At 38.3% G+C, this 22,264-nt stretch overlaps 1 protein-coding gene across 3 annotated transcripts; it reads right to left on the bottom strand.

The window, feature by feature from the left end:
* Positions 1–258: 258 nt before the first annotated feature.
* arrdc1a (arrestin domain containing 1a) lies at positions 259–21,596 on the bottom strand. 3 transcript variants are annotated; one of them, XM_054774940.1, is made up of 9 exons: positions 21,424–21,596; positions 11,942–12,052; positions 10,597–10,647; positions 9,052–9,206; positions 7,595–7,777; positions 4,434–4,610; positions 2,511–2,772; positions 2,337–2,420; positions 259–1,212 (listed from the first exon to the last, which is right to left on the bottom strand). In XM_054774940.1, the coding sequence occupies exons 1-9, from the start codon at positions 21,539–21,541 to the stop codon at positions 1,175–1,177; spliced, it is 1,179 nt and encodes a 392-aa protein (XP_054630915.1). In that variant the 5' UTR covers positions 21,542–21,596; the 3' UTR covers positions 259–1,174. The 3 variants fall into 3 exon arrangements, with proteins under 3 accessions (XP_054630915.1, XP_054630912.1, XP_054630914.1); XM_054774937.1 differs by having other exon boundaries at positions 2,337–2,772; XM_054774939.1 differs by lacking the exon at positions 10,597–10,647 and having other exon boundaries at positions 2,337–2,772.
* Between the last annotated feature and the right edge of the window lie 668 nt (positions 21,597–22,264).

Genomic DNA, 22,264 nt, shown 5'->3' on the forward strand with positions numbered 1-22,264 from the left:
GGAAAAACACACCACCTGTTGTCTTTTCCATTTGCTCAACAGATTGTGAAACTGTGTTGCTTCCTAAGTGGACAGTTTGAATAACGGCGCAGCACTTTTGAGTGTGAAATGAGTGTTCCCTTTTTTTTTGAGCAGTGTATAAGGCATTCAGAAGATGTTGTGACGATACAGCATGTAGTATTCTACACTGTTCACTGGGTGTCAGTGATGTCACTTTAATGTTGGGTGAGACACACAAGCACCAGACCTGATCACCGGACCAACAGACTTTTATTGCAGGTTTGAATGATCGCACAACAGGCACAATAATCCCCAACACAGGCCACTGTTGCGACCGTAACCCACGCTATGCTAAAACTCCACTCCGAATCCCCAATGTCACTTACTGTCCGAATGCCTTGCTGACAGCCTTGATTTAAGACTACTTGTCTGCTGTATCAACGTTCTACCAGTAGAGGGAGGTAAAAAAGACAACAAAGTCTGTAGAAAGACTTACAATGGCCTGGCTGGACATTACACCGCTCTTTTCTTATTTTGGTCACCAAACTTGACTCAAAATCCTAATTTGCTGCTTACACATCATCATATACATTCTCACATATGTGGGACCAAAAAAACATAATAGCTTGTACACCTTGAACACAATAAACAACTCTGACAAGATAGACATTTTATCATCAGGCAAGCGTGCCAACTGTTCAAAACCATTCTTGGAGGGCACACATATGTAGAAATAAATAATCACCAAAAAACACAACTTTTCTCACAAGTCAAAAATGTGTTTGAGGAAGAATATAATTGATTTATTGCAGTCATAATTGAATGTAATGTATTTCTCCATAATATTGCATGAATCAACATTTATACAACAAAAGTAATTGGTGTCTATAAGGAAGAATACGATACATTACAAATCAGTGGAAGAAATTATTGAATGAATTAAAGGCATCTCATTTTTAATATTCCACTTTAAAATAAATTAAATGTGTACTGATTCCTCTTCAAATTTAAAATACCTGTACAAGGGGGAAAAAAACAACTCCAAAGTACATCGCAAATAAAGTACATTCAAAGCACTAATAATTCTCTACTGAAGAAAAAAAGTTCCACGTGTGAGCTTGCGTTGCTGCAACACTCATGTCATGCGCTGCTTTGTCCTGCTTGTCCTCCCAGCTTAGGTGTTCATGCTCTCATCATACGAAGGAGGAGCCTCTAAAATGGAAATCATCACATTGGGTGTTAGTTTGTGAAACACGTCATTGGTCTTCAAGGTTTCCATTTTCTTTCCACAAAAGTGAGTACACCCCTGACATGTCTGCAAACATTTGGTGTACTATAGCTTTTCATGGGACAACACTCAATGTCTAAACCAATGGCAACAAAACTGAGTCAAATTTCCCCCGAAGTGAAAATGTATAAATTGGGACCAATTAGCTATTGTCCCTTCCGAGGATCATGTGACTCGGTATAGTGTACAAGGGTGAATGGGGAGCAGATGTGTTCAATTTGGTGTTATTGCTCTGTTCTCTCATGTTGGTCACCGGAAGTTCAACATGGCACTTCACGGCAAAGACCTCTCTGAAGATGTGAGAAAAAGAATAGCTGCTCTACACAAAGATGTTCTATCTAGGCTATAAGACGATTGCCAACACTCTGAAAGTGAGCTGCAGCACAGTAGCCAAGACCAAGATACAGCGCTTTCACAGGACAGCTTCCACTCAGAACAGGAATCATTGGAATCATTCTGCTTATGACGGAGTTTAGTGAAGACTGAGTAGTGTGTTTGTGCACCAACTGTACCGTGAATGTACCTGGTTATTTAGCAAACCCGCAACAAGTCAGTAGTAAATTGACATTGTTATACAGTATGAAGCTGTACAGGGACTACTTACACTGAAGTGTAATTTCTTCAGTGATACATACAATTGCAGAAGTGTGAGGTGTGTACTCACACTTTGACTAAATCTTAGGTAACTTTCTGTTCCTTCTTGTTTCTCACCTTCTTTATCAATATGCTGGCACCTGCAACTTTCTTTGGCTTATTTTGCAGCCGTGATCAAAAGAAAAGCAGAGACTTGAGGTGGGAAACGCTATTGAATTCAAGAAATGACTCATAGAAAAACACCAAGGTAGTTCATTGTACTTTAAAAAAAAAATTGTTAAAATCTTCTTGTCTAGTTCTCGACCCATCTCATGAGTTGGGCGTCTCACGACACCTATCAAAAATACATGCGAGCGCAGCCTAGACAGACACTTTATTGATCACGGGGGAAATTCAAAGCTGAGGGAAATTCCAAAATTTATAATTCCAAACCCTGAAAGGCATGCCAACTAACCTTGTGGGTATTCCGAGCTCCCATAGTCTGGAGGCATGATGTGTGGGCTAGCACTGTTCATACTGGGAAGAAGAGTTGAAGTCGCTGAGGAAGGAATGAGTATTTGAGGATTTGTGCCAGGCTGGTTGTGACGGCTGTCAGAGAAAGACAGGCCAAGAGTATAACTAAATCTACCGGGTGACACAAGTTGAGAATGCTGATCCATGAAGCTGCCATTCATAGGTGTACCGCCCTCGGCTCTCTGGTGGGGTTCGTCCGGGGGAGCGGTTGGAGAATTTAATTTCGATCGAGGAGCAGCACGAGGAGCGGGACGAGGCGCAGGGCGAGGAGGTAACGCTGGAGTGGTGAGAGGAGCTGAGCTGAAGTTTTTGTCCAGGGAGACATTCCCTATGTGTAGGGGTAATGTCAACATGACAGCTGGAGACTTCAGGCTGACCTGGCAACACAAAGATGAAAATGTTAGATGGCCAGACTTGATCTTATGCATATGCTAATCTGCTATCACGCCACTTCTATTTGCTGCTTAGGAGATACCCCCTACAAACTATAATTTGTTAATCCAATCATTTCTAGTTACAAGAAACTATTAACAACAAATGTTGTATCTCCTCCTGTAGAACACACTGCATGAACCCAGGATTAAACACCTCACCTCCAGATGGAATTTCATTTGATCACATTGCTTTGTTTTGAGTTAAGTCAATTTGTGCTGTAAAGTTAGTGTTGTTTAGCAGGATGGGAGTCAATTGTTCAATGAACTGAATGCATACAGGATCTCACATAAGTCAGACACCCCACACATTTCTGCAAATATTTTATGGAATTTTTCAGAGGATCAGTGTACATTTACTGTCCCCTCAAAATAATTCAACACACAACCATTAATGTCTAAACTGCTGGTGTTAACATTCAGTGTGCATTGGAGAAAATAATGGTATGCACATCTCAGGGTCTTGCTCACGAGAGCAGGAAGGATGGAATGTGAGATTGACAGGCAGATTGGTGACGAAGGACCTGAGCGAAAAGGCAAAGCTCTCAATATACCTGTCGATCTACGCTCTTACCCTATGGTCATGAGCTTTGGGTAGTGACCTAAAGGACAAGATCGTGGGTAAAAGTGGCCAAAATGAGTGTCCTCCGTATGGTAGCTGGGCCTTAGCTAGCCTTAAGATACAGTGAGGAACACAGAATAGAACCTCTTCTACTCAGTAGAGAGAAGAGCCAGATGAGGTGGCTCGGGCATTGGTTCAGGATGCCTCCAGGAGGTGGTGTTCAGGGCGGAAGAAGATGGATGCATGGAACATTATTTTTTATTTTTAGTGTTTTGTGTTATTTTTAACACTAAACACATTTTTTGACAATTATACTTTTCCATGCATAAAATAATTCCAAATGCATACAGATGATGACTGAAAGGGATAACTGGACATTTACGGTTACTTTTACTTTCATTGAAGATGTGCTAGTTGCCAAAGACACAATGTGGCAGCAAAATCAACACAGACATTACACCTTGGTGTTGAACTCAATAGTGTTTCTCACCTTATTTATCAAAATGCTGACATTTGCAACTTCCTGTGGCTCCATTTTGGTTTATTCTTCAGCCGTAAAAAACAAAAAAGATGGTGTCCATGGGGATCTCGCTGCCACATCATGTCTTTGGCAACTATCACATCTTCAACGAAGTTAAAAGTAACCTTAAATGTTAATTTATACTCTTCATTCATCATTTATATCTGTAACTACATGTGTTTCGAATTATGTTCTGCATGTAAAGTATAATTTGTAAAACTAACCATTTTGGCTTTCTGGAATGGATTCATTGGATATATAGAATTTTTTGTGGGAAAAATGGAGTGGTTTGAAGTACCTTTCAGTTAGAGTCAGACCTTCTGGAACCAATTCAGGGTGCTAACCAAGGTTCCACTGTAACATATTACATATTTAACTCAGGTTTTGTTGATATACGGGGGCGTATGCAGGAAGGATGTGGGCCTTGATTCAAAATCTGATCAGTGCGTGTTCAGTGGGAAAGGGTGATCGGAATCAGCAGAAATAGTGACTTGTATTGGTATGTTTAATGATTAGTTTTCTTACTTTAACGTAGTAATTAATCTTTATGAGGTCACAGCCAACAAGGGAGGATTGAGGAAGAGGAGGAACAATGATCTGCTCCTTCCACTCTTTTTCCCTGCCAGCCTTAACTCGACCACCCTCCACCTCGGCTATGCTCCTCTCGTCATGGATGGGTCTCTTTGTCTCATAGGTCACCCTCTGAAATAAAAGGATACAATAAGTGACAAAGAAGAATCAATGCATGGATGGATGGATGGATATACTGAAGTCTGGAACCTAATAGGTGCAGTTTCTTATTGCATTTTTTAATGATACTGTCACAGACACTAGACTACACTGGTGTAAAAAAGCGCTTGCCCCGTTCTCGATTTCTTTTTTTTTTTGCATGTTTGTCACATTTAAATGTTTCAATATTAGTCAGTGGCGACACAAATGAACACAAAACACAGTTTTTAAAATGAAACCTTTTATTATTAAGGGAGGAAAAAAATCAAAACCTACATGGTTTTGTCAAAAAGTGTTAAAACATAACTTAACTGAGATTAACTGAGAGTCTAGAATCAGTCTGGAAAAGGTTATAAAGCCATTTCTAAAGCTTTGGGACTCCAGCGAACCACAGTGAGAGCCATTATGCAAAAATGGTGAAAACATGGAACAGTGGTGAAAGCAGGACAATGATCCAAAACACACCAGCAAGTCCACTTCTGAAAGGCTGAAGAAAAACAAAATGAAGACTTTGGAGTTGCCTTGTCCAGAATCCTATTGAGATGCTGTGGCATCTCAATAGGAGTGGCATCTTAAACCATGCTCTAAAACCCTCCAATGTGGCTGAATTACAACAATTCTGCAAATTTGAGTGGGCCAAAATCCCTCCACAGCGCTGTAAGAGACTCATTGCAAGTTAGCGCAACTGCTTGATTGCAGTTGTTGGGGTGGCCCAACCAGTTATTAGGTTTAGGGGGCAATCACTTTTTCACACTGGGCCATGTAGGTTTGGATTTTTCTTTTTTTCGCTTAATAATAAAGTTTCATTTAAAAACTGCATTTTGTGTTCAGTTGTGTTGACTTTGACTAATATTTAAATTAATTTGATGATCTGAAACATTTAAGTGCGACAAACATGCAAAAAATAACAAACCAGGCAGGGGGCAAACACTTTTCACAACACTGTATATTGTATCTCACCAGGCATCCTCAAATTTTTACTGTATAAAAAAAAACATGCAGTATTTATCACAATACTGAAGTACTTTTGCCGTCTTCTTACATATACACTGCCTGGTCAAAAAAAGGTCACCACATGGATTTAATTAAGCAAATACTGTAGGTAAGAGCTTCCCATTGGATAATTACTGCATGGATGATTAATAATGTTTAGCTTGCAACAAGGTACTGAACCCTAACCGATGCAGTGAACAGTTTCTCGGTGGTCAAACTACCATGTCGCAAGACACATCCTGTTGTCATGGAAAAGATGTTTGTCTGTTTCAGAAGGGTAAAATTATTGGCACACAATATGAACATGAAATCATCTAAGGAACTTGCTGTAGACATGATTAAAAATGGAGGGACAGTGGGGAAACTCTGCACGTTGGTTCGAATTTCCCGTCATCATTCTAAGATCTTGGTGAAAAATAAAGGAACAGAAATAAATGCTGCATTGCAGAAGCCTGTTGAAGCTATACCACAGGAATCGCCTGCCATCACAATAAAGGTAGTCAAACAAAATTAGTGTGAAACTATATTACTACCTGCACAATAAACAAATATATTAAAAAATGATGCTTTTATATTAATAATGGCCAGTTTGGATTGACGCCATCAGATATGTACTGTAAATGTGCGGCTGTGATTATTGGGGTTGTAGTTTGCAACTGTAGTGCATCATACTGAAAACAGTTTGTAATATTTTCATATCTCATGTAGCTACATGAAGTACAGCTGCAAAAATGAATCAACAATCATCCAATTAATTACTATTAATTGGACGATTAATAGTATTTTTGAAAACTATTTTCATTCATAGGTTTTTAATTGAAAAAAATGTAAATATCGTCTGATTTATATTACACACAAAATGGGCAGGAATGTATGCATATTATTCAAACCTCATGGGCTTTGGGGACCGAGCTCAGGTGGGGTATGTGCCTGGAGAGCGGCGAGGCGTACGGGCATGTTCAGTGGTCAAAATGCGTGTGTGTTGGTCACTTTCCAGGAGGGGAGGGCACTGATGTGATGATGCTTCTCTTTTTCCTAATATTTTGTGATTTCGCTCTGGTCAGAGAGCCAGATGCAATGGAACGTTTGATGGTCTTTATTAATACACAGTACAGATTTTCACGCAGCTGGCTGATTAAACATTGATATAATGTTTGATGTATTGTATTGTATCTTTTACACAGAGAGACAGAAACCTATGTGAGCATTTCAACAGCAGCTGCCCAGATGGCTTGAATACATCATTAATCCTAAGAAGGACCCTTAGCTGCCCTGCAAGGTGCTTGTCGTAAAAAACATGAAGTCCGCCATGAACAGTGCCTGCACTAAATATAAACTTATAATTAGGGAATTTACAACAGCAATCGACTGGGCAAGTCCCAAGGTTCCACTGGTCGATCACGATTGATGGGTTGGTGACCCATGGTCTAAGGCCTAACCGATTACTTGATTAATTCAAATAAAAAGCTTCAGATTAATCCACTAAGAAAATAATCATTAGATGCAGCCCTTGAACGCACCATAGTCCAGGCACTGGTGGTCTTGCTCTCCCTCTGGTTGTCTTATTGGGAAGCATCTTGTAGCAGTGTTGTTCGCTGACGACTTTGGAAATGCTGGTGTGATGCAACCGTGTTATGTTTTGCTGCTATTTTGAAGACCGGACTTTACCGGACCAGCGGAAGTATCAATATCAATGTGTATCAGTAAAAATATGAACATCATAATCGGGTAGGATCAGAAAGTGACAGGCATTGACATGTACAATCCGCATTGTTTGCGAATAGGTTGCACAATGTTCCCAACTAGTTCAGGCAAGTGGCACGAAGATTATGTATTTTGAACATTTCAAAATACTGATACGCACTGATGACGCACTGATGACGCACTGATACGCAGCTCGTCGCAGTTTACACACACTTCAGACCAGTTTATCAACAATTTACTGTACTTAGATCAAAGTTTACCTGCATCAGGCTGGCACTGATGTTGCCTGTACTCTTGTCAGACCTGTTGTGGACGGTGGCGGACAGATGTATAATCTGCCCAGGTGTATAACCCTTCATGTCAGTTTGGGCTTTCAGGAACACTGTGCCAGTTTTTAATAGCATGTAAGTGAACTCCTGGGTCACTGAAGATGAGCAGGGTCCCTGCAGAGAAATAGACAGGTTCTGTATATTAGACACACATACAGTATCAGTTATATTAAACAATTAAATAGTGACAATTAAATAGTAAGGGCACATTTTTTCAGGTTAGTTCAGACCAATACACTCCTAATCAAAATTTTAAGACCAGTTGAAAAATTGGAAGACTTTACATTTTGCACTATTGGATCTAAGTAGAGCTTGAAAATGTAAAAGGAAGAACTATGTCACGTGACATTTATTGTCGATTGCGACGGACATAATGGGCACTCCAGCTCCAGGGGATGCCCAAACTCCACAGAATGTAATCATCCATCCATCCATCCATTTTCTATGCCGCTTGTCCTCACGAGGGTTGCGGGGGTATGCTGGAGCCTATCCCAGCTGACTTTGGTCGAGAGGCAGGGTACACCCTGGACTGGTCGCCAGCCAATCGCAGAGCACATAGAGACAACCATTCACACTCACATTCATACCTATGGACAATTAACCCAGTGCTTCTCAAATTGTGGGGCGCGGTGAACTGTTGGGGGTGTGAGAGGCTGGGAGGCCATCCACTGCCAACATGTATGAATACAGTATGTCACACTCAGCATGCAATTAGACTCGTGAATACGTTTGTATGCGTCATTGTCATTTTGTCACATTTCGCTGGTTTCAGTTTCGAGTTCAGTCTGTACAGTACAGATAAATAAATTTATATGATCGATTTCTCAATAGTACTTCAAATCAGGGGGTGGCGTGAAAACATTTCTGTCCCCCAGTGGGGGCATGACAGAAAATAATTGAGAATCACTGAATTAACCTAACATATATATTTTTGGAATACCCAGAGAAAACCCACGCACGCACAAGGAAACTCCAAACAGCGATGCCCAAACAGAGATTCTAACCCAGATCTTCCCGATTTCCTGACTGTGTGGCCTTTGCGTATTTATTTAGCACCTTTTGAAATTCATTCAATCTATTGTCTCACGCTGGCGGTGGTGGTGGTAACCTACAACTTCTCTGACCACCAGCAAAACATTCATTTCCATTTATACACTAGTGTTGGCGGTAGTGAAGGCAAGGGTGAAGTGGGTGAAGTGTCTTGCCCAAGAACAGACCCACAGTGACTGGGATGGAGCAAGCACGGTTAGAACCACCAGCACTCCGGTTTCTAGACGAATTGAGCTACTTCTGGTCTCAAGTATCCAAAAACTTTCCATTTCCATTTCGTGAAAATGCATAAATATACAGTACAAGGGAAACAAGGAAAAATATACTTAATGCCTCACCCATATATCTGGAATTTTGTTCAGGTTGAGGGGGTCCAACAAGTAGAAAGCTTTCTCTGTGTTGTAATCTTTGGTAAAGCGTGGTGTGTCAATGAAAGCTCTCACTCTGTAACCAATCCTACCATAGTTGCCCTCAAAAGATGTTGGCGCAGCGCCTGAAAACAAAGTAAGATGGAAATAAGGTACACTGATATTTTATTATAATTCACAATAGCAGTAATAAACATTCAGATATGACTACAGAAAAATAACATTGCAAGAATTTACAATTTGTACTGTTGGATCATAAGGAGGTTCTAAATAAAGCTTAAAAATGCAAAAAGAAGAAATGGGCGTGATACAAAAAAAAAAAGAAGAAGCAATTTATTGCAAAAAAGTATTAAAGTCAAAGTCCTTTTGGAACGGATGACTATATAAGCTACCACTGTACTTTAAATATAATCCATCCAAAAAAAACTGAATTCATTGTGAAGCTTTCCACATAAATCCTTAGTGATAACTTCAGACTAAAGTTATCTATGTTGTGCTAACGTGGATAACGTGTGTGTGTTACTGTTACATGACTGTAGAACATGCAACCAAGCAAGTTTAAAATCGAAATATCCATGTGGAAGGAAATGTAGCATTTCAGACCTGTTGATGTTCCCAATGTGTTTAAATGAACATTACACTTGCCTTCTGTAATGTTAGCATCATGTTTTGACCTGTTTACATTCGGTGATGGTGTGGCCATCTCTTTGTGTGTTTATGTTCTGTCAGCACGTTGGGATATGTTAAACAGGTGGAGATTATATGCTTGGGTATCATAGAGTCTGGTAGATTTGGGCCTTAAGCCACAAGGGTACGTCAGTGATGTCATGCAGCCCCTACCACGATCAGGTTAGCTTTAATAAATTAACAAATGAGATATCCAATGAAATAATGCTGGTAACAATACAATTAGCTGCACATCTCCATGTGGCACAAACATCTGTATAAAAACAAAATAAAGTTTTATAAGTTAGCTGTGTGATTCTTCCTTAGGTGTGACATTAGTTTAGAAGTTTTAAGAGAAGACACCTTCCTCCACCCTCGCAGCGCTTTACACTCAAATTGGATATTTAGCATGGCGTGGGTTACGGGTGCAACACTAGCCCGTGTTAGGGATTATTGTGCCTGTTGTGAGATCGATCAAACCTGCAATAAAGGCCTGTTGTTCCAGCAATCAATTCTGGTGCTTGTGTGTCTCACCCAACACTACAGTAACATTACCGACACCTAGTGACCAGTGTAGAATACTACACATCAATACAACGTCTTTAAATGCGTCTTCTGAATGCCTTATGTATTGTATTATTTTATTGGCATTAATTTAATGTTTGTAATCATTCAATCCAGTCGCTGAAACCTCATACGCAGAACGGTGGTCGCGTGGGTTTCCCTGTTGGGATACAATAATTGCACTGTTGGCAAAAGCCACAATAGGTTTCATGAATTTTCCTCAGGATCAATAGACTACTGTATGTATGTATGTATCTATTAATCTGTCTTAAAAACTTAGAATACCTGGAATGCGAAACTGGAAGGCAAAGGTATGATTTCCTTGTTTCAGTGTTCCTGAGAACAGAGAGAAGGTCAGAGAAATAAACATCAATGAAGCATAATCGTACTGTCATTGAGGGGGCTTGAAAAGGTAGATACAGTAGTACCTCGCATAACGTAAACCTCCTTTTATGTAAATTCCACTGAACGTAAAGAATTTATTTAAAGTTTTTGCAGAGAGACAAACAGTACACTTGGTGACGCTTTCTGACACTTCACACTCTCATTGGCTGATTATCAGGGCACCGCCTACGCTCTCATCTCATTGGCTGATTATCGGGGCACCGCCTACGCTCTTATCTCATTGGCTGACTTATCCAGCGCGTCCTTTTGTCTGTGAGCTCCCTTCCTCATCATAGTCGCCCTTAAACTAGTTTGCATGCATTGAAATCTCTTCTTAATTTCATTCCGTTTCTTTGTGTTGAAATTACCGTAGTCATGGGCCCAAACCCAAATGTAAGTGGTAAGAAAAAAGGGAAAAGTTGTCGATCGAAAAGAAGCAGGAAGTTATCCACAAATTCTGACGCTTCATGCTCTCATTGGCTGATTATCGGAGCACCGCCTACGTTCTCATCTCATTGGCTGATGATCGGGGCACCGCCTACGCTCTCATCTCATTGGCTGACCTAACCAGCGCTTCCGTGTTTGTGTGTGATAGACAGGCTGCTCCCTTCAAGCTCCCTTTGTCTTCCTAGTCGCCCTTAAACAAACTTAAACAATTAAGTTAAGTTACAAATTAAAATTTTGCACACAGCATTATCGTGTAGTGCGTGTGCGTTTGTCTGTGAGACCAGCTGACTCTGAGACTCTTTGAGTCGTGTTTAGACTCACGCTAGTCCTCCCCTGCCCCTCCTCCTCCTCCTGCCTCCACTTGCATGGTCCTGATCAAGACATCTCGTGAACGGTAAGATTGTTTTTGTTTTTCAGTTTTATTCATTTACAGGTATCTTATTTATTACCTTATTTTATATTGGATTGTTACTCTACTATGTTTATGCAGTTTTCTTATATTTTCCCACCATATTTGGTGGATTTTTAATATTTTGAAGGACCAAAATGGGTGAGTTTGGGAAGATCTTGGAACGGATTAGGCTATTTACATGTATTTTACGCTTCGTATAACATAAAATCCCTATAAAATGAAGGTTCTTGGAAAGGATTATTTACGTTGTAGGGGCGTCTACTGTACAAGCATTGAATATTTACACTTTAATGATCTGGGTTACTGACTAAGGTTATTCAGCTGAGGATCTACAGAAGCTTTATAAAAACACAACAGTGGACAAGAAGACAAAGAACAGCAAGTTACCTTTGTCTGCAACAGAGATTGTGTTGTTGAAGTACTGTTCCTCAACTGTCCACGCTGTGTCATTGACTTTATTGGTGAGGCCACAGAATCCATTGCAGTTCACCTTAACCGCTGCAAAGCAAAATTACACACATTGTCATAAGGAGTGCTTGGACCATGACACACTAATAATACACACTGGTAGGCCTATCACAATAACAAATTTTGCTGGTCGATAATTGTACAACAAATGATCGCCGATAATTGATATTATCAACATTTTTTGAGATCTTTTTCTCATTCATATTTATTGCCATGAGAGGTGTGATTCACATTTGAACCACTTGATGGCACTCAAGTATATGTTCCTGTGTGAGCCATATTAATTGCCTCTGTTAAGAAAAACAAAATACTCCTATTAAACCCACACACACACACGCAGTTATGTAGTGTATTGTTAAACTACGGGGTCATATTTGAGCTGGATCACACATCTTTAGTAGCGGAGTAAAATGCAATGTTGCTGATGGTCCTTCAACACGTTTTCTTTCAATCGGTTATACAGTTCAGGAATTGCTGTTTGTGACATGTGCATGTACGTTCTCCCAGGCAATTCGTACTGTCTGTTAAACATTTCTAACAAAGCCAACACTTCGAGAATTGTTGGCTATATATATATAAAATGGATGTCCGATATTGGCCTCCCCCCCCATATATATATATCCATCCATCCATCCATTTTCTATACCGCTTCTTCCTCATTAGGGTCGCGGGGGCATGCTGGAGCCTATCCCAGCTGACTTCGGGCGACAGGCGGGGTACACCCTGGACTGGTCGCCAGCCAATCGCAGGGCACATATAGACAAACAACCATGCACACTCACATTCATACCTATGGGCAATTTAGAGTATATATATATATATATATATATATATATATATATATATATATATATATATATATATATATATATATACAGTATATAGGGTTCGCTTAATTTAGCTAGTGCTGCTGTGTGTGCGACTCAGGCTGGATGAGTATATTTTCACTGTGTTGTGTTTTACTGCTTTAATGTAAGGACCATTTTACAATGCCCATTGACGACGTGCAGGTTCTGAGTGAAAAAGACGAGAGGCAAGTTTATCTTGCACCCAGCGCATATCAACTGTAAATTGCCATTCGCAACACATTCCGGCCTTCAAAATAAGAGTGCTCTTTGTCGCATTTGTCTAATTGTGTAAACAAAATAATGGTGTCATTAAAATATCTTACATTAATAACGCAATTACATCTGTGACTACATAATTAATCACAAGCACGCCATTACAGGTAGTTGAAGATTTTGTAGCAATATGTGCTGAGGCTGACATCCCCTTAGAAAAGTTAGCTAAGCTACATGCATTTCTCAATTACTGGACAAAATGGGCCAATGATGTATTGCATCAATAAATGTACGCAATTTATGCACTAACCCAAATAACAAACACACTCTATGCTGGTAAAATAAGTGGAAAAGTTAAAAAACTGAATTTAAAAAAATTTAAACGGAAAAAAAATAATTTCCTTGGGCTCTAAGAGACTTTGTTAAAAAAAAAAAAGTCATATATTCTAATGATCAATATATATATGATCAATGGCGACTGTTCATATTTCTCATGTGTAGCGGTTGGAAGCACACTCCTTCAGTCAAAGTAACATAACATATAGCAGTTGACCAATAACAAATATGCCAACAAAATTCACTTTTAATAACACTACACATTAGTGACAGACATTGTGGTGAATGGTGCAAAATATTTACAGACAATTGTGTATTAGAAAGGTTAACATTATGTAACGTAAGCTCTGCTCGGGCTGCTCATGTTTACAACAAACAACAAGTAACTCAACCCACACAGCATTACGCAAGAGGTACCACTTGGCACAACTAACTTTTGGACCCGGACAAGAACCAGAAAAACCGGCTCTTGCTCAGCACCCCTGTGGCACTTTGATAATCGAAAACAAAAGCTCTTAGAAACCTACCCCAAACCAACCATAAAACAGCGGAAAACGGGTGTCTGACATCTCAAATAATAACACAGACTTTGTAGAGCATCAATGATGAATCAATTATCCAATTATAACAACTATATTATATATTATATTATATATTACTTTATATTATAACAACTATTTTGGTTTAAAAATGTAAATATCTTTCAGCAATACATTTCAGCCTCTGAAATGTGAATATTTTTTCATTTCCTTAGTCATCCATGAAAGAAGGCCTATTATCTTTGTGTTTTAGGCAAAGCAAGAAACTCACACACATCAGCTTCGACTTTGAAAAACAGTCATCAACATTTTTGCCTCTTTTCTGACCAACATCTTTATTATGTGTGTATGTGTGGTCTAAATAAACAGAAACACAAAGAAAAACAATAAGTCGATATTCTTATTGCTCACTCTGTAACTCTTAATGCGGAAGTACAATTTGTGCATTTAAGTATGCTTGGGAATTCAAGGAGTTCATGGAGGAAAAAAGCTTCAATATGCTACAAGAAGATCTACAATTGGACACTTTTCACTTTACAGATCACAAACAATTGGATATGGAAAAAGACATTGATCCAGACTCAAATTTTTTCTCTCACATTACAAACGACTGCTGTTATTATACGGAGGAGCAATACAACAACAGTTTCATCAACAACGACAAGTTATCCATCATCCACATAAACAGCAGAAGCTTGAACGCAAACTTTACTAATATTAAACAATATTTGAATCAATTCAAAGAACCTTTCAAAGTAATAGCAATCTCAGAAACTTGGATCAACGCTAACAAAGGAATGGACTTCGAGCTGGAAGGATATAAAATGACGTGTGCAAACAGGAACAATGCAAATGGAGGAGGTGTGGCCATATACGTGGACAAGCATCTGAACTACAAAATGGTAAAGAATATGTCATTTGTCATTGATAACATTTTAGAATGTATAACAATTGAAATCTGTAAAGAAAAAAGCAAAAATGTGTTAAGCTGTGTATATAGAACTCCAAAGTCAAAGATTGGAATATTTGAGGATTGGATTAAGACAACGTTTACAGACATAGGTCAAAAAACTATTTTCATATGTGGAGACTTCAATATTGACCTTTTGAACTCAGTATCCTTTTGAAGGAAATAGACGACTTCACAGATACAATGTATAGTTTGAGTTTATATCCTAAAATCATTAGACCAAGTAGAATAACAGACCACTGTGCCACCCTCATCGATAATATATTCACCAATGACTTTGATAACAACACCATCAGTGGCCTGCTAATTAGTGACATCAGTGATCATCTTCCAGTGTTCACTATTTACAATGAACACTATAAGAAAAAACAGGTGGAGGCAAAAAAGACTTTTCAAAGATTGCGTACAGAGGACAGCATCCGGGCCTTCAGGAAAGATCTAGAAGAACAAAGTTGGGAGAGTGTCTACAGTGCAAGAGATGTGGACGAGGCATATGACAGCTTCCTTGGTACTTATATGGAGCTCTACGATAAGAACTGTCCCTGGCAAGAAAAGTCCAAGAAGCAAAAGAAAAACAAGCAGCCATGGATGACAAAAGGACTAAAAAACGCCTGTAAGAAGAAGAACACATTATACAGGACATTCATCATCCAACAAACTAAAGAAGCAGAACAAAAGTATAAGACTTACAAAAATAAGTTGACAACTATCTTGAGAGTGTGTAAGAGGGAATATTATAGTCATGTACTTGATAAGAACAAAAATAACATGAGAGCAACTTGGGGCATCTTAAATAGTATTATAAAGAACAACTTTAAGAAAGCAGACTGCGCTCACTATTTTATGGTTGGTAACACTTATAGGAATGACATGAATGCGGTAGCTGAAATGTTTAATGAATATTTTGTAAATATTGGACCAAAACTGGAAGACGAAATTCCAAAACAAGACACAATTGATGAAGGGAATGATATTGATAGGAATCTTAATTCTATGTTTCTCACTGCTGCAACCAAAAAGGAGATCACTGACATCGTTAAACATTTTAAGGCAAAAACATCAACTGATTGTCATGGAATCGAAATGGAAACAGTTAAAAGGGTCATCAATGAGATCGCAGACCCGTTAACATATATTAGTAACTTATCGTTTCAGACTGGAATATTTCCTAGCAAAATGAGAACAGCCAAGGTGGTTCCAATTTTCAAAAAAGGAGACAAACACCAATTTACAAATTATCGGCCAGTTTCCTTGTTACCTCAATTCTCTAAAATTGTGGAGAAGCTATTTAATAATAGGTTGGACAAATTTATTAATAAGAATGAATTATTTGCTAGCAGTCAATATGGATACAGAGCCAACATTTCAACTTCTATGGCACTGATCAAAATCACGGAGGAAATCACTACTGCTATAGACAACAGAAGATGCGCAGCAGCAGTATTCATGGATCTGACAAAAGCCTTCGACACAATTAATCACAATATCTTAATTTCAAAATTAGAAAGGTACGGAATTAGAGGATTAGTTTTGAATTGGGTTAAAAGCTACCTAGCAAAGAGGAAACAATTTGTAAAGCTATACATCTGGGAGTTTATACACCACGTGTGGAGAACCCCAAGGGTCCATACTGGGACCAAAACTGTTTAATTTGTACATCAACGACATTTGTAAAGTAACAAAGGACTTATTCGCGGATGATACCACCGCTTTCTGTTCTGGTGAAAGCACACAAGAACTCATTAAAAGGTCAAGGATGAAATGGTCATATTAAAATCATGGTTTGATAGGAACAGAATATCCCTGAATTTAAGTAAAACTAAAATAATGCTATTTGGTAATAGTAGAAAGGACACGTACGACCAAATACTAATTAATGGAGTGGATATTGAAAAAGTGGAAGAATATAAATTCCTGGGGGTTATAATAGACGAAAAAATGAGTTGGAAATCTCATATTAAAAATATACAACAAAAGGTGGCGAGAAATATCTCTATATTGAATCAAGCAAAATATGTTCTTGACCAAAAATCACTCCACACTCTGTACTGTTCCTTAGTATTACCATATCTAACGTATTGTGTGGAGATATGGGGAAATAATTACAAAAGCAATCTTCACTCACTCACTGTACTGCAAAAAAGATCTGTGAGGATAATTCATAATGCCAAGTATAGAGAACATACAAACCCTTTATTTTTAAAATCACAGATATTAAAATTTGCAGATTTAGTACACTTTCAAATCGCTAGAATAATGTATAAAGTTAATAACTCGTTACCTAAAAAACCTAATAAAGTATTTCTCAATCAGAGAGGAGAAATATGATCTTAGAGGAAAATTAAACTTAAAACATTTATACGCGAGAACTACGCTGAAAACCCACAGCATTTCCATGTGTGGAGTTAAATTATGGAACGGATTGAGTAAGGAACTAAAACAATGTACAGAGATGAGCAAATTAAAAAAACAATACAAGCAGTTGATGTTTGCTAAATACAAGGCAGAAGAGTCTTGATTGTTCTGTCAGGTTTGTTATTTTTTGTTTATAAAAAAAAGCTTTGTTCTTTATTTATTTATTTATGTATTATATATATATATATATATATATATATATATATATTTTTTTTTTGGGGAGGGCTGTCTTACCGTTATCTATTATGTATTATCCTGACTATCACAGAAAACATGACATGGAAAGCAGGAAGTGAACTACATGTACTGTACTAGATGTAGAATGGATGGGGGGTAGGATTAAATAAGCTGTTTCTTCCTACTCCTTTTGGACATGTGGAACTGTGAAAAAATGATTCATGAGATGTATTCCACTGTAACCTTCATGTTCAAATAAACTAAACTAAACTAAAAAAGATATGCGAAGAAGTTATATACTGTATATATTTTAAAAACAGTACCATAGCTTTGTTTTATAGGTGGAAAAAGCTATTATTAGTATGAACTTTGCTTTTTTTTCAATTATTGCTGTTTTTAACCAAAATATTTAAACTTTCTTTAATAATCTTTGTAATTTTTTTTTTTTAGAATAGTTTGCTTTAGTTTAAACAAATTTAACTTTATTTTGTTTGTTTCTCATAATATTACGACTTTCAAAAAATAGCGTATTTTTTGCTTTAATATGTCAACTCTACTACTAAATTACATTATTTTTTCCTTATATTACTAGTTTATTCTTATTAAATGTATAATTTTTTTTAGAATACAACTTTTTTCTTTGAATACTTTGTCTTTATTCTTGTAAAGTGACCGCTGTTTTTCCATTTCTGCTGTTTTTTTTTTTTCATATCCCAACTATTTCATGTAAATTATAATATTTTTTAAGTTTCTAGTTTAATTACAACTTCTTCTGCAACCCAATTTTCCAAAAATTATAACTTTATTCATTGTTTTGTTTTTCATAATATTACAACTAAAAAATGTTTTTATCTTTAATATTTCTACTATGTGCTACTAGAAAAACGTTATTTCTTCTCATAATATTACGACTTTTTCTCGCTAAATTACAACTTTTCTCTCTTAACATTTTGACTTTATTGTAAAATTGCTGCTGATTTTTCCATTTTTGCTGGTTCTTGTTAAATTATATTTTTACGGGCCATTAAAAAAACGGCCACAGGCCACACTTGGACACCCCTGGTGAAGAGTGTACGGATACCAAAACTTTGCATCATAATGGCATCCCTTCCTAAAAGATTTACTCATTTAGTCTGTACAAAACACGACACAACAACCTTGGTTTCAGGCGTGTCCATGACCACCGTTACATCTGAATGGAATGCTAACAAGGTGACTCCACCCAAATGACTTCCGTTAGCTGGCAGAGGCCCACGCCATTGTAATCTGAATTAGTGGTATTTTGCACCACAAAAAAGCAAAAGTTCCTGTCTGGGCATGCCTCGTATACCTTTAGAGGACAAATACTTTAGACTTACGGTACAAAATACTTTCTTACTTTAGAGCGAAAGAGTCCCACCCCCCATCATGTTGTATTTTTATGGAGTGCATCACTACTGGCTGCATCACAGTGTGGTACGGAGGCTGCCTGTCGAAAGACTCTGCAACATATTGTAAACACAGCAAGCAAGATCATTGGTGTCCACTTGCTCTCCCGCGCTGACATCTTCAATACTCGATTGAATGGCAGAGTGATGAACTCCCACCCCTCTTTGCCACTCCAGCCTCCCGCCTTCAGGGAGAAGATACTGGAGCCTGCGGGCCCGTACCAAAAGGTTGACAAACAGCTTCCCCCATCAAGATGTCAGAAAGCTGAACTCTGTCCACTACCTCTCCCCTCTTCCCCCGCCACTTAACAACCTGCAGAGATTTACACTCCATGAGCCACATCTGTGCTGTCATGTTGTCAGCAAACGTGGCTAGAAGAATATCAGCAAATGTAGCCAAAAGAGTATCAGCAAACATATCTGTCTCACTCACGCCTCAAACACACACCCGGCTCCTCCTAACGTGTTCACGGCCACACAAAGCAGTCAGACATCACAAACTCTTAACACTTATGGGGGGGGGGTGCGTCGAATGTGTGGCAACAGCTACACTTGCTGATATTCTTCTAGATTTTGCCGTGGTTGCATATTAAAGTAAACAAAGCTCCAGGAATAGAATTCTATCGGTTGTGATGCATCAAAATTCAGGTATCGAGATCGGATCGGAAGTGAAAAAATGTGGATCGGTGGATCCCTAAATAAGGTTGCTTTCATCAAATTAGGAGGGTTAGAGATTACCCACCTTGCAAAAATGAAAATGCGTTCATTCTACGCCGTTGCTGTCACTTCTCGTCACGCTGTTCTTTGTTCTCACAGAGTCCATTCAATGCGGGAATAGAGTGGAACCTCAGTTAGCATATACCTCGGTTTGCGTGCAATATGGCATCTCAACTGCGGTTGACCCTGTAGGTCTTTGCTAACTAATACAGTTATGCCACAAGTCTAAAAAATTTTAATACAAAACACTTTTTTAGAGTTTTACATGCATAAAGCAATTATTAATGCATATAAATAATGAATGAATGGGATAAATAAACATCTATGGTTACTTTTACCTTCATTGATAATGTAATTCTTGACAAAGACACGATGTGGCAGCGAGATCAACACGGGACTCCACCTTGGTGTTTTGCTGTGAGTTATTTCTTGAATTCAGTAGTGTTCTCACCTTCTTTATCAAAATGCTGGCACTTGCAACTTTCTTTGGCTCCATTTTGGCTTCTTTTGCAGCCGTGATTAAAAGAAAATCAGAGACTTCAGATGAGAAAAACTATTCAATTCATGAACTAACTAATTCATGGCAAAACACAAAAACAGGTGGTGTTTGTATTGCTCTCACTGCCACATCGTGTCTTTGGCAACAATCACGTCTTCAGTGAAGGTAAGAGTAACCTTAAATGTTCATTTATGACTTTCATTCATCATTTATATGCACTTACAGGCATTTAGAATTGTTTTCTCCATGTAAATCTATAATTGAAAACTATACAAACATGTTTTTTAACTAACATTTTGGGCTTTCTGGAAAGTATTCACTGGATTTACATTATTTCTTATAGGAAAAATGGATTGTGTTAGAGTTGGACCTTCTGGAATGGATCAATGACGCTAACCAACGCCTCACCGTCATGTGTAAAGGGTCATGTGAGACAGAGCTGCTCTGTCAGTAAGCTGTAAGACATTGTTGCGTTAGCTGTGGTAGAGAGAGGTATCAAGTGTATGCAGAGAGGGAGCGGTGATTCAGATCAATAACACGTTATTTAATTATTGTTTCACAATGATTACGTTCAAGGGCACAAATTATCTTCCCCACACACCTCCACCCAACCCTGCAGCTCCACCACAGACTTCTGAAAATGAAGCGGTCATGTGTGTTTCAAATAAGGCAACATTATGCTCTAAATGTAAAAGAGCTGGACGTCACAAAGACACAGTCAACCTGGTGATAGCTACGTACACTCGTTACAATTTGTGGTTATTTGAATTTAAATTAATTGCATTTTTTCCTGTTTAAAAAGGTGAAATTAGAAAAAAAGAAATCGTTTTTTATATAATAATCAATATCAATATAATTTTATATTTTAAATCATTAGAAACAAGATAGAGAATAGAAAAAAGAAATAGAAATAAGCCCTTTTCTCATATTCACAAAGTGAACTAGTGTGTGTGTGTGTGTGTGTGTGTGTGTGTGTATGGGGGGCGGCGGTGGTGGTGGTGGAGGCCCTTCAGTAGGGGGGCCCATGCTACGCCCCTGGTCAAGGAGGCAAACGGCGGTAATGTAATAATAGTGTCATAATAATTCTAAATAAACATCACAAAAACAACAGATCCATATTAAACTGAGTGAATTCCAGCAAACACAAAGCTTGAACACAGGTAGTGTTGAATCCTGAAGGATAATTAAGTTTTCACTTCCTGGTTCGACGACGCCACTTTCAACACAAAGCTGAATAAATGCGATCAAGTCTTTTCTTACCTTTACATGGTATCTTCTGCCCCACCTTGATTGTCACGGTTCCCGAGATAGTTTCGCCGGGAATATACACTTCTTTACTTTGGTCAAACGTGATGTCAAACGCCTCAATTTTACCCATGTTTGTCCCAATTTCACAAGACGGCGACGGTCACCTGTGCTGCAAACCTGTAACAAGCCCCGCCCCCTGTATGCATCATGACGTCCTCAAACCTGCTTTCATAGCATCAGCGTAGCTCAAGCGTACAGACAGTATGCAGGGCGGTTTTGGCTCGTATGACGCCCTGGGCATAAGTATGAATAAGCAGAAATAAATCATTTATCTAAAAAGGTACAAAATATAATACAATTATTATAATTCCTGTTAAATAAAACATATTACAAAATAAATCACAAAAAACAATTGACAGTACTCCCTTGTTTAACATGGGGTTACTGGTTCTTGGATTCCTCATTTATAAATGCAATATTTTCACAGAGCATAGAAAACTTGTTTACAATCTTTTAAATGTGTTTTTTTTAAACTTTAACTCTCTATACATGAAATTAGCTTCTTTCACCTTTAATAATAAGTTTCATTTAAAAACTGCATTTTGTGTTCAGTTGTGTTGTCATCGGCTAATATTTAAATTCGTTTGATGATTTGAAACATTTAAGTGCGACAAACATGCAAAAAAAAAAAGAAATGAGGGAGCAATGAACACTGATCTTAACTGAGGCAAGTGAGGCCTGCAGTTCTTTGGATATTGTTGTGGGGTCTTTTGTGACCTCTTGGGTGAGTCGTCGCTACGTCCTTGGTGTAATCTTGGTTGGCTGGCCACTCCTGGGAAGGTTCACCACTGTT

The sequence above is a fragment of the Dunckerocampus dactyliophorus genome, chromosome 4, assembly GCF_027744805.1.
Source record: "Dunckerocampus dactyliophorus isolate RoL2022-P2 chromosome 4, RoL_Ddac_1.1, whole genome shotgun sequence".
NCBI classification, from domain to species: domain Eukaryota; kingdom Metazoa; phylum Chordata; class Actinopteri; order Syngnathiformes; family Syngnathidae; genus Dunckerocampus; species Dunckerocampus dactyliophorus.

Coding starts and splice junctions, on each gene's coding strand:
- arrdc1a (XM_054774937.1), bottom strand. CDS start 21,541: ATGGGTAAAATTGAGGCGTTTGACATCACGTTTGACCAAAGTAAAGAA. Junction 12,053..21,423: donor GCAGAAGATACCATGTAAAG/GTAAGAAAAGAC, acceptor TTTGCTTTGCAG/CGGTTAAGGTGAACTGCAAT. Junction 1,213..2,336: donor GAGCTCGGAATACCCACAAG/GTTAGTTGGCAT, acceptor TTTCCATTTTAG/AGGCTCCTCCTTCGTATGAT.